Here is a 17,705-nt window from a genome sequence, read left to right as displayed (position 1 = left end):
ATTAACTAGTTCATTACTTGCTGTTCTCGCCGAGTTCACTGTGTTTAAAACAAAAGTGCACATCTGGGATTATTGGTGACACAGTTATCCTTGCCTTCCCATAGAGCAATAGAACAGCGAGTAAAATAATAGGACTAATTGTGCAACCCTGCCACCCATTCTATGCGCAGCGCCAAATACAGCGCCGAGTCGCTCCCCTCCGCTCCATCCTTGGTTTAGTGCTGTAGACTGGATATGACTCATTATGTCACGCATATAGTACGGGGTCCCTCAGGTCAACGACAATCTTCTCTGCAATCTTTCTCAAGTATCGTTAGGACGTCTTTGTCTTGCTCGTATGACATCGTATCTCAAAAATAACGAGCCAAAAAAAAAGAACCTTGTTCACCGACGGCTTCGCAGCCAACCTTCTACAAAGATTCTCAGTGGAAGCGCCAAATTGACCTTAAACGAGTTACGACCCCGAGTTGCGCTTCATCCGAGCTCAACACTGCGCGGGACATGTCTTCGAGGATGCCGCGGTAATCTTTCTACTTCCACGAGTGATTTATGTCCAAAGCGTCTTGCACTCTTCGCACGAGTGAGAGAGGCCGTAACTGAGCTTGCCCGACTCCTGTTCTCGTATCAGCGGCCCAGCGCGGGAAAAGTTTTTAATCCTCCACTTCCCAGCTTCCGGCACCGACTTTCGGTGCAGCAAATATACAAGTGCTTCCGTTACTGTTTCGTTACTTATACGAGCGTGCTCACGTGTGTGTCTACGCTCTTGTGTGTACGTGAATGTGTGCGTTTGTGTGTATAACCATATCATCGAAGGTCCAACATGCTTATGTTAAAGTGCTGATAGCATGTATGTGTTTTCTCTTTATAATTGTGTATGTATAGGTTGGTTATAAAGAAAAGCGGGGGAGGGGGGGAAGAAAGCTTGGAAATCGTTATTCGTTTTCGTGCATTACGAGAGCCGGATGATAAACGCCAGAATGGAGGAGTAGTTCAGGGCTTTTAAATGTATTCACTCATATCTACCCCCATGCATCTTATTGAACAGTGCGGCCAATACAAAAGCTCGTGACACGCATCGTTGCAAACACGCTTTCTGCTAAAGCAAACGACCTACAGACATCATTAGATGTAGCAAAACATTCTATAACTTCATCCGTACATGTTCTATACTAATATTCCACATATATTGCAACTACCGAAACTTACGAAAGCGCTGCGTACCTCGGGGACTTCGTTACTTGATCAATAAGTCTAGAATAGTCGCATGCTTTCTTGCGACCAGGGTGGTTAGAAGGATCTCGAGCGCATCACGCACGCAGAAACTTCGCATGCTTTCATATCCGCAGATGGTCTATACAGCAGTGACGGCAGCTTCTTGGGCTTTCCACAGATGACTTCTTCACTTACAGAAGGCAATTGTTCATATCAGGTCTTTGCTTTTTAAGCGTCAAGGCGTCGTAAGAGTAATAGTTTGTCCATCTAGCAAGAACGAGTTTAATGTGCAGTTAAACATGCCAGCCCTCTTCACATACGACGTGTTGACGAAGAGAAATGCCGTAGATCAGGTATTCCTTCCTCATGACATCCTCGAGAAACCACACCGATGCGCATCGATGCGGTATGTCGAAGATGCTATAAGTTTCTCCACAACCTACTAGCGGCTTCATATTTAAAAGAGAACAGAACAGATATGTTACAAGGGAACAGAACCCGCCCAGCTCGTTACTGTTGGCCGATATCCACGGTAACATCTTTTTTTTTAACAAAATCGAGTATTTAAAAAAAGCATCTTAGGAGCTCGAGTGAAAAAAATAGCGAAACCTTGATGACAAGATAGCATATAACTTCTTACAGTATGTGTATGCATCTCTATAAGGCCAGGACTGAACCCGTCACTCTAACCAAACTTTAAGTTCAAACAACCGTTAATGAGGGCTTTTCTTTCTTAGCAACGGAACGGACATACAAGTCTCAGGTTGCGATGCTCTCAATGTTGGCTACGTGGTAAAATGCAGCACAAAGTTGTTTGATCGACTCTAACAAGCAAATGCATTTCCCTTTATGACTTTATATATATTGAGAGAGAGGGGGAGAGAGAGACAGACACATAGAGGCAAACACTTAGAGCATGACGTACCGGTACTGTTCGCATATATAGACAGCCTATTTTGCAAAACGCTTTGATTTTATTCAAGAATTGTTCGTACTTACTGGGTGGCCACAGCCTTCCATGAAACACTTCCGCTTTGCTTCCTTCTTTAGCCTTGTATTCCCCTCCCTCTTTCTCCCCGCAGTTCTCTTCCACTCTTGTCCATACTAGCACTGGCGGCGGCAGAGAAAGGAGCCCCCAAGCGTCTATTTGAGGAAGCGAAGCTCATCAGCGCTCGCGACACGAATAGAATAAACACGAGCCGCCGAGGGAGACAACGCGGACTTTCCGCAGAGACGCCTCGTGAATTCTGTGCAGCGTGACAAAAAGATGAAGTTGCTGCCAATCAGGGTTCGTATTTATACTAAAGTTCTCTCACGTGCCACCTCGCAGTGCCTTCCACAATTGGCCATCGGTGCAGCGATTCAGGATGCGTGAGCGTTGAACAATAACGAAGAACTCTCGTGTAAGACATGTTTTACGAATACGGGAATTGGCCCCATTGTGGAAAGAGCACCTCCAATTCTTGAGTCAGCCTACTACCCCGTATGATCCTGCTTTGGGTAAAACGTGTTATCTGGCGGTGACGAATCTTCGCGAACGATTTCTAGGAGCGATAACTTGGCTGAACGTATGACCAAACGTCATGAATCATGGTTCACTGAGAGGGACAATGTCTAACTGCTCATCCGACTAACTGCTCATCAACGCCGAGTATCGCTCATTGTGACGTTAGGTTGTAGCACCCATCTTGGTACTATATAGTAAGCACACTCAAATTCTCAGGTTCAACGTGGTTAACCTACCCGCTTTTCCTTTCCTTCGTATATATCTTTCTTATAAAGCGAACTTTTATTCGCCAACCTGTACAAAACCGTAAGAGCGCTGCTATGGTTGTTGAAAGTTGAAGTTAGCCGGACGGAGGCTGCTGTCTAGCCAAATATATTTGTAGATATGTATACAAGTTGTCCGAACTATCATGCACAAATATTTAAAAATATGCAAGTGCCACGTAGCTGGACGGAACCAAGGTCATCTTGTTTGCAGTCGCTTGGAGATACTCTGATTATTTTTACATTCCACCTAATTACATAATTACTCTTAATGAATTATTTAACTTCTCAAATATTATAATTAGATTAAAAGTGTCAATGGCAAAATTGTAGAGCAACATGAAAAACTCCCGATACAGCTAGCTTTCTGTTGCTCAATACGTGCTACATAAAAGTGTTTTTACGAGCATGAAAGAAGCCCGCGAATACACGCAAAGTACCTCGAGTGGCCAGTCGCGCGGTGACTTACCCCTGCAATTGCGCCAGCCGACTTCACGCTTGTACTCTGCCGGTTCAAGTCCTCCATTCAATGATTCACCATCGAAATGAACCATCAACACACGAACGATTTATTCACCACCCATGGCTCGCTCGAGTTTACCAGAAATTACGGCAAGTGAGAGCTTCATGAAGGTGCTCGGTGTAGGAAATAATTTGATCACAGAGCGACAAACTTTGTTGCCTGACATTGGTCTACAACAAGAAATGAGGCAGCATAATATTCCAAAGCTCTGTCATCGGATGATGACGGGAACAGTGTTCACAGTACTCACCATGAGAACCCACGTCACACTTCAAATAGTAATGCATGCACCATCACTGTCTAACGTTGCCATTTCGGCGGCTCCTTCGGTAGAAGTTATCCGTCTTTTGACGAATTCCCCACCTTGCGTACGGGTAAATCAGGCATCACGTACACCGCAGTCTCGTGAGCATCTGCATCTTACTGTTTTAAATGCACAGTCCGGGGAAAAAAGTCAGGCTATAAAACGTTTTGCAACAGCTATTAGTGTCACGAACAGCCACTGAGCATTGCATCCCATGTCCTTCTCATCAGCTCTGGCGTCATTCCGTGTCCCGTGAACGCGTTAGCCATTTCGCAAGGCTCCTTCACCGGACGGCCGCAGCTGAACCTATCGTCAGTCTCTGGCTTGACACCCGCCAAGGCAGCGCACCGTCCCGTCACGAACACGTCTTCTACGGGCACCCACTTAACCCTCGCCGAGACCACCAGCAGGTCCTCTACCAGGTCACCGGATATGACGTACCCCGCTCCCGCTACAAAGTCCGGGTGCGCTTTGGGTAGCGTCCCCACGTCCACCGAGCTCAGAGGCTGGCCGGCACCGGCAGACCGGAGCGGCGTGGCGGCGTGCCTCTTGATGCATCCCTGGATCCAGCGCCTCTGGTCGGTCATCTCGTGCTCTAGGTGATGAACCAGGTTGTCGAGGTTCACGTACACGTCGTCGTCCGTCTTCATCACGTGCTCGACGTTCGGGCAGAAGGAGCGCGTCCAGTGGAGCATCATGACACTCTTGAGTGTCAGGTTGTCGTAGCTGTCCGTGAAATCGCCCTGTATGATGTCCCCATTGACCTGAGACTCGGCCTTGATTTCCATGTCGTACGCAGAGCGTCCCAGCAGGAACAGTACCTTGCTGTTTCGATGCGCCACGTATGAGTGGAGTCCCCAAGTGTCGCGTATGGCATTCCTCGCTTCCCGGTGGCTCGGGGCGCTCGTCACGAATATTAAGCGCCTCGGCGCGTCTTCGAAGCCTCGACATACGTGCGACGCGTCGATGACGTACCGGTGAACGTAAGGGTTTTCACTGCTGACTCTTTCCTCCGGGAGCGCATCGAGTTCTTCGTGCACGACTACCTCGTTTTCAGCGTGGTCGTTAAAATGTTGAGGCGCGATGAACAGGTCACCGTCAGAGATCTCTCTGTCGCCCTCCTGGGCCTCTGTGCGGAATGACCTGAAGATGATGAGAAGTGCCAGGCAGCCGGCGAGAATGGCGTAAGTTTGCAGCTTGCCGAGCCATCGCGGTAGCCATCGAGAAGTCATAATTCTGCAAAAATGGACAGGCAGAGGAAAATAGCCAGGCATTAGCAGAGTTGCAAGTCAATGTTTCAAGCATTTGGCAGTCTACGCGCAATCCACAGAGCAACACTCGTCATTATGATTTTAGAGCAATAACAGACCACTTCATAAAGTGAAAAGGTCAAGTAGATCTTTACGCATGTGCATTCGCCAGTGTGTACCATATGCACAATACAAAACGTTAACTATGTGCCGTGGGGAAGCTACAAGTCAAGAGTATGCCTTGCTACGTGAATCTGTAGTGTAAATTAGCATAACATGCTGTAATTGCTGTAACCTTCAGAAACATGCGTTGCAGTTTATGAATCAACAGAAACTATGGCGGCCTCTTTGTCTACACATATAAACAAAGATACGAGTAGCCCGCACTTTTGATGTAAAGTAAAAGAAAATTCATCTGCAGTGTTGATCGCATTCTTTTCTCTCCTGATTCAACTAAAGTAGCCCGAGTAAACAAGCGATTGTTCATGAACTGCAGCCCTCCCACCCCAATCACCATTTTAAACAACACCAACCAAAACATCCACGGACGCCACCTCTCTAAGAGTCTCAAAGTGACAGTGTGCGTCACCGTCCAGCTTACAAATGTACATTGGCGTATTCAGTAGCTCCATACTCAAAAGCGGTGCCAGGCTAAATTTTGGGTGTCTTCACCATTTTGCGAAGGTTAATCTGAAGATGAGGAGATGGTGAGGTGAGGAGGCCACCTGACGACGACGGTGTAAGGGAAATGACGGACAGACGGACGGGCACAGAACACCAAGCTTCGAGTTTTTAACGTCTGTTACAGTTGTAGGTAGCTGATTACTGATATTGGTTTGTCCTTCACAAGAAGCCATCTTAAAGTTGTACATGTGCACGCACCCCAGTCATGGTAGCGATCCGTGCGATAACCATTTGGTCGGTCTTGCGGCAGTCAATCGCGGAGTGCAATTTTTCTTTTCGTGGTGGGCTGCCTTAAGGTCTAGCAATAAAACAAAAACGTATAGCTAGATGTAGGAGGAGGAGACGGTGGAGGAAGAGGAGGAGGAGGAGGGTAGAATGCTACCACTTGACCAAGTTCACCCCGTGCTGAAACAGACTATATATTGCATCACCGATTTGTGACTTTTAGCATTACTTGATGAACGACACCACTCCTTGAATATATAGGTATCTTTAAGAAACTTCAGGAGGAGGCGAAACCGGTCTCTCGTGAATATCCAGTGTCCATGCGGGAAGATTACGTCCTTTACGGTAGCGCACGGAGACACTCTATGCTAAAGTCGTCAAGAAGAGTCTTGCGCAGTTCGGCAACATCTGGGCATCCTAGCAAGTGGTGTTTCATATCCCTGTGAGCGTAGCAGAACGAACACGTTGGTGAAGGCGACAGTCATAGCTCGAGCCGCCACGCCGGCGTTCACCCTGACTGCGTGCGAATACGATGTAGTAGTGAGGCCGAGTCCCTTGGTCACTCAGGATTGGTATGGTGGGTACTCCAACGAGTGAAACTGTTTCTCTTCTTGGAGATATTCTTACCGTCGGCCTGTACGTTAGTCATCATCATCATTATCAGCCTATATTTATGTCCACTGCAGGGCGAAGGCCTCTCCCTGCGATCTCCCATTACTCCTGTCTTGCACTAGCTGATTCCAACTTGCGCCTGCAAATTTCCTAACTTCATCACCCCACCTAGTTTTCCGCCGTCCTCCACTGCACTTCCCTTCTCTTGGTATCCATTCTGTAAGTCTAACTCTAATGGTCCACCGGTTATCCATCCTATACGCATTACATGGCCTGCCCAGCTTCATTCTTTCCTCTTAATGTCAACTAGAATATCGGCTATCCTCGTTTGCTCTCTGATCCACACCGCTCTCTTGCTGTCTCTTAACATTAAGCCTAACATTTTCCGTTCCATCGCTCTTTGTGCAGCCCTTAACTTGCATATAAGTACGTTAGTACTTATATGCAACCCCGTATCGTGCTATGCTCTGGCCATGCTCTGTAATGAAAGTTATCTTAAATCCTGCCGGCCACTGCACTTAAAATAAGTTTTGTAGACACTCAATCCCTGGTTTACTACACATTATTTTGCGGCGTTAGTAAACTCTGCTATCAAGTTAGATAACCGTTTCAGCGACATTGCAGACCTTATGCGCCACAGCTGATTTTAAAAATGACCATTGACTCACATATATTCCATAAAACAATGTAAATGTTCTTATAAATGCTCGCCTTCAGAGTCATCTTCTGAAACTTTGGCTACAGAGTGGTGTCGAGTTTCATGAGTTGCAGCTTGTTCAGTAGGTGCCCGCGTTACGCGGGCATTGTTTTCAAACAACGCTTTTTTTTTCGTTTTTTTTTTTCCATAGCATGGTTGATTACGTGCGCGAGCAACGTGCGTGCTAAATTATCTCATGTTCTGTACGTTACCCCGAACTGTAATTTTTTTCCGAGTATTCATATTATATATTTCTTTCATTCATTTGTAACCCTATGTTTCGCAATCATGTCTTTACATATTTTTGCGGTTATCGTGTCTTGGCGTACTGCTGTATTTACTTATACTTTGTCTAGATTCTTTCGCACTTTTTTTTTCTTTCTTTCTTCCCATGCCCCCCTTACTCACTGCTCTGTATGGAGCCTGTAAGGTATATTGAAATGAATAAAGAGACTCAAGCAGCCAGGACCTCTGATCCCAAACGCCTCCCACTCATTGTACCTTATTTTTTTTTTTTACTTTCACTCGCCAGGTGCTTTTTCATCGCCAGGAGGCTCTCAGGATATAACTATAATAAAATTTGGAGAGATCGCGAGCCTTCGACCCATAACAGTTAAACAAGTGAACGAACTCTGCTCCCTGACTTCCTTATCTCCTTTGACCCTGTGCCTCCCCCACCCTCGCAACACTATTTCTTCGTACAATTCGAGCTCTTTCGCTGGGATCGCTGTACTCCTATACATTGCTGTAGAAAAGTTTCCGAAACGTGTACAAAAAGAAAACGAAGCAGCAAGGGAACGAACGGTACGGAGGAGGCCAGCGTATCGAAACGGTTCGCTTCCCACGCAAGGCTTATCGGCGACTGGATTTCGTCTTGGAAGAGCGAGCACGCTGGATGCCTGCAGAGCCGCTATCAACACCAGCCGCCTTTCTCGCGCCTCGCAGGGATTGCTGCGTATACGCGCTGCGCCGCGGCGACGGCCCCAGAATCTAGGAAGCAACACTCCTGTTAAGTTTCCAACTGCAAGTTATGCAAGAGCCCTTGTCTGCTCTGTATCTCTGGGCCAGAAATAAAGAAGAAAGAAAGAAAGAAAAGCGCTTTCGCCTTTGCAAAATAAGCGTCTCTATGCCGCTCCTGCATGGTATACAGTGCAGCTGTTTTCTGAAAATGAACTTCACCCCGGGGAAGAAACAAAAGTTTTGGAAGAATGAAGTTTATGCTCTGTAGGTTATAATCGGACGCTTGGCCGGGCACGAAGTCCCGGATGTTAGCGAGATCTAAAATTCGTTCCGCTTTCATGAAGATGGCGCGAACTTGACATCGAAGGCCGTGATCTACGTGCGGCTGGTCTCGAGGAAAACGAAAGCAAAAGCACGAACATCGCGCATCGAGCATGCTATATATATATATATATATATATATATATATATATATATATATATATATATATATATATATATTCCTTTAGCAAAAGAAGCAGCGCATTAGTCCACTAAAGCGAGTAGAAAAGAGTTCACAAATACATGTTCTTGTGAACCCGCGAATAGGTTCGCATGCTTAGTTTTGTTATCTTGTTAACTGCTAGACAGAACTGAAGTGGAAAGCAAAACTTTGTAGGCGAGGAACTTTTTACCCTGCAGCTCTAGGTAACTGCGCAGTTCCTCCTATCATGATTGCGCCTGTTGGGCTTTACACTCAGTCGACGTCCGCAATGCTGCAATTGGATGTACGAGAGATAGGGTCGATGTACGCCCCCAGCCACTCATCTAATTATCTTTTATGTTATGCAAACGTATACCTTATTATTATCTAGTCAGCTTTATATTGCCTGCTCTGGAGAGGTTCAGGTCTTCTGCACCGGGGCTAGTTCAGTTTATGAATCTCACATGGAGCAAGAAGTGTAAAGGAAAAAAAATATGCAAATCCAACGCACATGTTGAAATCTGTCCTGAAGCGAAGCTCTGTGAAACGGTTACGAAAAGCTGTAAAACTAAATGCGACGCGTACAGTTCTCTATACTGTCATCTATGCAACGTGTAATCTCATGAAATGTTTACGTTTATGCCCCGTGCAGGTCCCAACTTTAATGTGATGCAATGTTTATGCTTATGCGCTACATCGTTCACAATCTAATCTGAGATGCAAACGGCAGTTCATGCGAATGCACGCTGTCAGACGTCGACGCAGTGACGTCACAAGCACGAAGGTGACGTTGGTCGAAGGAAGAATGGTGAGGACAGATGCATGCTGAGAGACGTTTGACGCAAAAAACAGGAAAATACGGTTGACCATTATTTTTCCCGTTTCATCGCTGCGTCCATACCCTAATGGGAGCTTGTGAGCGTACACATGCTCCGCCGAGAACATGGCCTGTAGCGCACGTCCTAGGCCACACGTGAGGCATGTGCCGGTTCGGCAGGACAGCAGCCTCGGTCAGGAAAGTTTGGGAAGGTTCACTAAAAGAGCTTCGCTTTAAGTAAGCTTAGCTCACTGCCCCAGCTGTCCGGAGACAAGGGTAGATACAGAACACACCATGCCCTCCTCCCTGGAGTGCTTGGCTTCACTCGGGCTCGGCGGATCAACAACGGGCCTTAGCGTAGCAAGCGCTCTTCTTTACTGGGCCTCAGTGCTGGCCTTAAATAAAGTTTTTTTTTCTCTCCTCCCCGCTTCGAACAAAGAGATCACAATCAGGAAATTGGGAATTTTTCGCCCATGTAGCACTGCGTTCATCAAGGCTGCAAAGAGTACACACACAAGAACTCCGCGGACGCCACGTCTTGCGGACATTTGTCATATACCATGTCCGGATATTAGGTGTATTAGCACGCACGACATGAAGAGGCAAATAGCATCTCTGTAGGCTTAAACACGGACCACTACATAAATCACAGTCGAAGAGAGCCCCGGGCTTCAGCAAAGGGAGTTGGCGTGCGCATAGGTGGGCTAAGCCATCTGAAGGGGATATGATGAAATAAATGTGAGACAAGCTGTCGGGACATTATTTTCATGTTTCGTAGTTTTCGTGTGTATTGAAAAGACGCTTGTGGTTCCAGTACCGCTTATCACTGGACACTATAGTCACAGACGAGTGAAATTGTCCCCAAAAGGGATCTGTCCAGAACACGGTTCCTGGTAGCTTAGTCGCTAGACTGCACATGACGAGATCCAGGGGTACTGCGCTTCAACCTGAGTTCGAGCAGGAGTGCAGAGAGAAAGACAGGGATACATATATAGAGAGTAAGATTAGGTGGGAAAAACAGGGAGCTAACCTAAAAAGATGCTTCCAGTTTTCTACCCCACACTGGTGGGGTGGTAAGGTTGGAAATAAACACGGAAAGAATGGGCGGGGAAAGAAAGCAAGTGCATGAATAAACAAAAGTGCGCGCGGAATCTTTACGGGAAGTATTAGGTGGCGAATATTTATAGGTGACGCTTCAAATTGAGTTTGATGATCGTTATCACTTGAAAGCGGCGAACCGCTGTATCGCGAGATTATCAAACCCTTATGCGAGTTGCAGCCCATTGAGAAAGCCTGCCTTAATCATTAAAATAATTTGAGACAGTCTACACTCTCTCTACATACATCTTGCAGTGTTGTGACGTGTTTTGTGCGTGCTATGTATCTGTGACGTGCAGTGTACATATCGTTTCATTTTTCATCATACCCATCTGGAGTAGCAAGCTAGGCATACCACCATGCATGCCTCTCCAGGATTAAATAAAGAGCCCCCGGGTCCTTCTCTCTCTGTCTTTACCTTTTTATAGAATTTTATTTTTGCCTATAGACGAGACACATAGACTGACTATTAAAAACGGTGGTCTGGAGACAACAGTAACGCAAAGGTGTTTATAAGTCCACGGAACGTCTACCGATGTGTATAAACTTCACACACGCACACAGACAGACGAAAAATAAACGAAAAAAAAGGAAAGACCGCAGACTCAGCAATTCCCCCCATTCGGCTCTGGACTCATTTACTCATCTAAAGGGCCAGATTGCACACCAAATCATCGAACCATCATCGTGCTCAAATCGTACGCTGGTTATGTTTCTGTCAATAATTTTGTTGAAATGTATCACCTTCAGCATACATAATAAATATGCGCAATTTTCGCATTACTGCAAAAGTTCTGTAATGCTGCTGGCCACACACATTCTACGTGTGAGGATTGCTACAACTATGCAATCGACAATGCTTTATCTTCGTTTCAATGCGTTCTTAAATTTGTTATTATTTTCGTTATTAAATGTTCATGCTAGCCGCCCCCGTTCTCATGACAATAATATTTCCGCCGTCACTAGTGCAAACGCTCCGATACAACTGCCAACTTCAAAAGCTTCCTGCGCCCTCTACGAGACAAATTCGTACACGAGTGTGGTACACAAAATAAGGTAACAAGCTCTATCGCGCGCGGTGTAATCCCTCTGTTTAGTCGCGCTTTCTGGGCCCGGGTAGCAGGGAACGACCCCAGCATGCGAACGCCGTCGGGAGATGGAGCAGCTGTTAAATCAACGCAACGGAATATTAGTTGTGTGGCTGAACTAACGGAAACGGGGTTGAACGTTGACGGGAGGGGTGCGATAAGGTCTTTCCGCCTGATGCGAAGCTAACCAACAGAAATTTATGTTACCATTTTTTTTTCTGTGCACTGTTGCACTGTCCACATAGCATTTTAGATTGTGCTATTGTTTGCGGTGCCATTATCACGTTATGAAGAAGAAGGGAGCATTTTCTCTTTACCATTATAATTTGTTTGTTGTGCTGTACACCTCTTTCCATTTTTGCTTTCGTATTCATCGTCTGCAGAACGGTCATCTTTGATTTCCTAATCTATCTTCCTTCCTTCCTTCGTGTTTATTGCAGCTGATCATTATGTTAGGTTTGCTTGTTTTGATAATGCACGTGGAGACTCCGGTAGGGGACATAAGCCCAGACAAGTTAATTATCTTTCGCTTATTGTCTACGCTCCTGGCACGTGTATCCGTAACGTCAAATGAAGAATTTCATTTGATTCGTACAATTTGAATCGTGTGCATTTTTACCGGATAAATGTGTACAGTTGTAGTCCGCGCGCAAGATTTCGTCTCTGGCATGGCTTTCTTACTATAATTATCAACGACGATGGTCAAGCGCAGGAAAAACGAAGTTTACATTTAAGTGCGCCGTCATAAAAGAGGCAGGACTCTTTCCTCAACCGTCGCTGCAGATTCTAGCGCTTGACTCTTCACTCACCCACAGAAAGCCACACTCTTGACTCAGAGGCACATCCCGCCTCGAGCCAGACAGATTGCCCTCATAGTGAGCAGCCAGTACAGCAGCAGCAATAACGAGAAATAAAAAAAATGAACGAAAGGACGACCGCAGACGCTCGACGCTACCTTCAAAAGGAACCGCCACGATGCTGTCTTTTATGGGCCCGCGCCCTTACAGCACAAAGTCACATCCGTGCCGGTTTCCTTTTTCTCACAAAGCCCTTCCTCATTCCATAAAATTGCGCCTTCGTCTCGCAGATGAGCGTGCACAGCGAAGAAGCCACAGGTACTTTTTTTCTTCTACTCCCGCTTTCATTTAGACTTCTACTTTGTTCACGATTCGATTGCTTAACGTTTCCGAGCCGCGACCGTGCTCGAACGCTGCGGCAAAGCAGCAAGCTGCGTTGCTGCTGCATTTGAGTGCGGCTTTGCCTGAACCCGCTATACGAGAACAAGAAACGTTCATTTAGGAAGCAGTATGTGATTACGGCTAAGAAGGGAGACGTTAGAGAATTGAAAAATTAAAACACATTAGTTTGCTTTCACTACTGTATAAAATATTCATCAAGATAATTTCCAATAGAAGTTGGGCAACACTTGACTTCAGTCAACCAAGAGAACAGGCTGGCTTCAAGAAGGAATAATCTGCAATAGATCACATCCATGTCATCAATCAGGTAATTTAGAAAGCTGCGGAGTACAATAAAGTTCTCTATATGGCTTTCATAGATCATGAAAAGGCATTTGATTCACCAGAGATACCAGCAGTCATAGAGGCATTGCGTAATCACGGAGTACAGGAGGCATACGTGAATATCTTGCCAAATATCTGCAAAGATTCCACAGCTACATTGGTTCTCCACAAGAAAAGTGGAAAGCTACCTATCAAGAAAGGGGCAGGCAAGGATACGCAATCTCTGCAATGCTATTCACTGCATGCTTCGAAGAAGTATTCAACCTCTTATACTGGGAAGGATTAGGAGTGAGGATCAACGGCGAATATTTGAGCAACATTTGGTTTGCAGATGACATTATCCTATTTAGCAGCAATAGGGACGAATTACAACAAATGATTGAGGATCTTAACCGAGGAAGTGTAAGAGTGGGCTTGAAGATAATTATGCAGAAAACAAAGGTAATGTTCAATGGCTTGGTAAGGGAGCAATAATTCAGGATCGCCAGTCAGCCTCTAGAGTCTGCAAAGGAGTACGTTTATCTAGGTCAATTACTCACAGTGGACCCTGATCATGAGAAAGAAATTTACAGAAGAATAAAATTGGGTTGCAGCGCATACGGCAGGCATTGCCAAATCCTGACTGGGAGCTTACCACTGTCGTTGAAAAGAAATGTGTACAATCATTGCATTCTACCGGTGCTAACATATGGGGCAGAAACTTGGAGGTTAACAAAGAAGCTCGAGAACAAGTTAAGGACCGCACAAAGAGCGATGGAACTGAAAGATGTTTTAACGTTAAGAGACAGGAAGAGAGGGGTGTGGATCAGAGGCCAAACGGGGATAGCCTATATTCTAATTGACATTAAGATAAAAAAAATGGAGCTGGGCAGGCCATGTAATGCGTAGGATGGATAGCCGGTGGACCATTAGAGTTACAGAATGGATACCAAGAGAAGGGAAGTGCAGTCAAGGACGGCAGAAAACTAGGTGAGGTGATGAAGTCAGGAAATTAAATCAGTAATAAAATCGCTGTTGGAAGTTAGCGGTGTGTGATGTGTGTCTTGTTCCTACTCTGCGTCCCGGCTGCGCCAACAAGCTCCAATTTCAACACTGATCTATGTCCTGCACAGACATATAAAGTGAATAGCACTCTTCAGCCCTTTCGATCGTCTGCGTGGTGGTCGATGGTGGTCGGACTTTCACCGCCGATACGAAGGAACTGATGCAAAGGAAGCGTGCTCTTGCGGTTTGCGGACCATCTATGGGTGGGGATTAGACATGATTTTTTTTAGATAGGAGGCATGCATGGCTTGACAAAGGCAAGGTCAGACTGCGCCTTCAAATGTATCTGGGCTAAATCACCCCGCGTGATCAGCTCCGAAATGATGGCGAGCAATGTTTTCAGCCCATACTACCACCTCGTTTGTAGCACCTGGCAACAAATTTATAAATGACTTCATATACGTGCAAAACATATGATTAGTCGTTATGGCAATGAAAATAAGAAGAGCTTTCACGGCATTGTTCAAGCTCAGTTTAGTAGAGCGTGTGTAAGAACTAACGATACTGAAGGTGATGAAGACAGTGAGGAGCCATTCTTCAAATTTGACTTGCAGGACTTTTTGTTCTGACAGCCCCAACTAGAATGATTTTGACAGGTTTTCGAATTCACTTTTCTATGCAGCTTAATGAAGCACCCACGCTTTTACTGGCTGACGATAAATATTTGCTTACTGAGTGTACACTATTTGCAGACAAGCTACCAAGCCCATTTTTCAGCTGAATTCTTCCCTGAGGACTATATCTAAGAAAATATGCCGATGCGGACTATCTAAGAAAATATTTTTATTCCAAGCCCAAACTGACCCCTGTGGACCCCCGCGGACTATAGTCCGGAAAATACAATGCTCGTATTACAGCTTCGTTGACACACACGTGCACTGTTGTGCAAGAACTTTTGGACGCCTGAAGGGTTACATGCTATGGGGGATCGCCCATATAGAATAGACCGCCTCTTCTCTTGCCAACCTCTCCCCCGTGTGACTGCTGCGGAAGAGCACAGTCACCTTCCATGCCTGGAGACAAGGCACGTGTGACTAAATGGCTTATATGTATAGCCACTTATACTATATATCAGGACGGATGTGCTGGGCAATGGCTCTGTTATCTACGGAATTATGTAATGAAACAACAAACGCCACCTAAATATCCTCACTACAACAAACAATACGCCTACATGTGCATCACTTCTATATTAAAGCGAATATTTTTCAAGAACCATTCGGTTATTCGCTTACGTTACCAATCAACGTCGATGGTTCCAGCACAATATTTCTTTTTTGTTATGGTTACGAAAAGAGAACAAAAATATTTGCAGAAAGGCAGAGAGGTCGACCAAAGCTATAAAGCTTGATCTGGCCTGCTACTCTACACTGGGGAGAAGGGACGGGGAGGAAAGGAATGATGATGGTATGGGAATTTATGATATGTGAAATATACAACTCCACAACTTTGTGACATCTCTAATGCGCAGTATACGTCTAACCATAGTGGCTTCTGGAAAGGCTATAGCGGCACTTGTAATGAAGGCTGCGCTGTTTACATTAGGCCGCCGCTTCGACTCAGTAAATACGGCTCTCTGCTCTAGAGCATCAGATTGCGGATTCGGTTCCCGAGCGCACGCATTCCCGACAGAAGCGCAATGCAAAAATGCACGTGCACGGATATAAAAATGATGTTTCTCCTATTTAAAAACGACGTGCCGGCTTTCAGAACCGTCCATTATGCTGATAGATGCTTCCCATGGCTCAAAATCTTCTTTTCTTCCTTTTTTTTCTTGTTTTTATTTTTTCATTTACTGAAAGGACGGTAATTAAGAAGATTTGACATGGAACTGTTGAATATTCGCTATTGTTGATTACTCGCCCTTTGAGAAATGAAGGCAGCACCCTCAGCCTTGTCCGCTTTTACTTCGTGAACTTTCACCTCTCGTACAAGCATGTCACAGAATCCGCATGTTCGCTACAATAACCCCTAATTATAACGGGAAGAAAATCATCGTTCGTTAATAGGCCTATACGTACAGGCAATTATGTTTACTCCCGAGTGCAAAAACTGTCAGCTTCGAAACCCCATTAACGTTGCGTGTTCATTCGGGCTTTTGCTTCGTGGCATGATCTAAATTTCCCACCCTGTGTGGCTCACAAAGTTGTCACGGAATTGTTTACTACCATGTGACTTCAGAAGAATGGTAATTTTTCGCGAGTTGGTGTTTGGTTATCATTTCTACAGCGCAAAGAACCAAGAAGGTCCCTTGACTCGTCTTGCCTGCAGTACTTTTATACTATATTTGCGCATATGTGATTCGTCGTTGCGTGCTGCGCTTCCTCTCCGTTGGCACCATCTCGTCCGCACCTCTTTCTTTATTTTCTCTATATTTCGCGGGAAGGAGTGGTGCCCATTTCATGGGAGAATTTATTACCTGCTTTTCTGTCGCTTTCGTGTGCAGTTTGTGTGTTGTTTATAGCTATGGTAATAAAAAAAATTATTCAGCCGCCCCCTTGGCGCGGCGTCTATGGAGTAGCAAGAAGACACGAGTACGATCCCTGATCGTGGCGGCCGCATCATTCCGAACGGAACGCAAAGAAAGAAAGAAAAGTACTCATTAAGGCAGAGAACACCGTCGGTTGATTAGCACAATCAGATTTACGGTATCAGTAATCAGCTACCGACCGTCTGGTGTAAATTTAGCATTGTATCCTATGACTTCCGTAATACGATACGGCCATAAGGACGAGATTTGATCGATTCGCTCGCAGCGGTAATAACGCCGATGCCGTATAATAATAAGAATATCCCACTCGCACGGGGGAAGTTTGGATAATAGCTGAAGCCGATCTGGGCTTAACATTTTGCGTCACATGGAAGTACCAAGCTAGACCGAGTATAGCAGACTCGAAGTCAAGCTTGCTTAAAACGACCATGTGCAGAGTACAGAGTACAGAGCCACCGGAAGACGCAACAACACACTCGCTCAATACGGAGCTCAATACGGAGCGGTAGTCCAGCATCCTCACAGTCTCGTAAATGAGCTCACATGACAGGACCGGAGCAGTCAACGCCAGCCGGATCGCGTTAACCACATCGCCACGTTAGCGATAGAAATAAATAATAAAATTGATAAACTGTAGGTGCAATAAAAACTTAACACGTGTGCCGCACAACAAGCTAGGTAGGAACTGTTCAATAGGCTTTCGTAGCACAAAAGGATAGTAAGCGCTGTTTTGTTTTGTTCCGGGTGTTGCTCAACCAATCAGCCCAATTTCGCACTATGGTGCTAAGTTGGGCTAGTTGGTCGAAATGTTCATGTGTTCATGAGAAGTGTGCATGTGATCCTGGTGCAAGAAAAAAGCCTGATAGACTAATCGAATAAAACTGAATCCTACCATCATTCGCTGAAGGTTTCTGCCCATGCCACCAAGAAGAATACTCGTATCA

At 45.5% G+C, this 17,705-nt stretch overlaps 1 protein-coding gene across 3 annotated transcripts in view; it reads right to left on the bottom strand.

Annotated features, from left to right (window-relative positions):
- Window positions 1-3,535: 3,535 nt before the first annotated feature.
- LOC119456106 (beta-1,3-galactosyltransferase 1) overlaps window positions 3,536-17,705 on the bottom strand; it is a 44,803-nt gene continuing 30,633 nt past the window's right edge. For all 3 annotated transcript variants that reach the window (XM_037717709.2, XM_037717708.2, XM_049669547.1), the window contains exon 2: window positions 3,536-5,045. In XM_037717709.2, coding sequence (XP_037573637.1) covers window positions 3,995-5,041 — 1,047 coding nt within the window. In that variant the 5' untranslated portion in view covers window positions 5,042-5,045 and the 3' untranslated portion in view covers window positions 3,536-3,994. The remainder of the gene's footprint in view (window positions 5,046-17,705) is intronic.

Source organism: Dermacentor silvarum, chromosome 6 (genome assembly GCF_013339745.2).
Source record: "Dermacentor silvarum isolate Dsil-2018 chromosome 6, BIME_Dsil_1.4, whole genome shotgun sequence".
Classification (NCBI taxonomy): domain Eukaryota; kingdom Metazoa; phylum Arthropoda; class Arachnida; order Ixodida; family Ixodidae; genus Dermacentor; species Dermacentor silvarum.
Note: the sequence above shows the minus strand (reverse complement) of the source record. Positions and strands in the feature narration are given on the sequence as shown.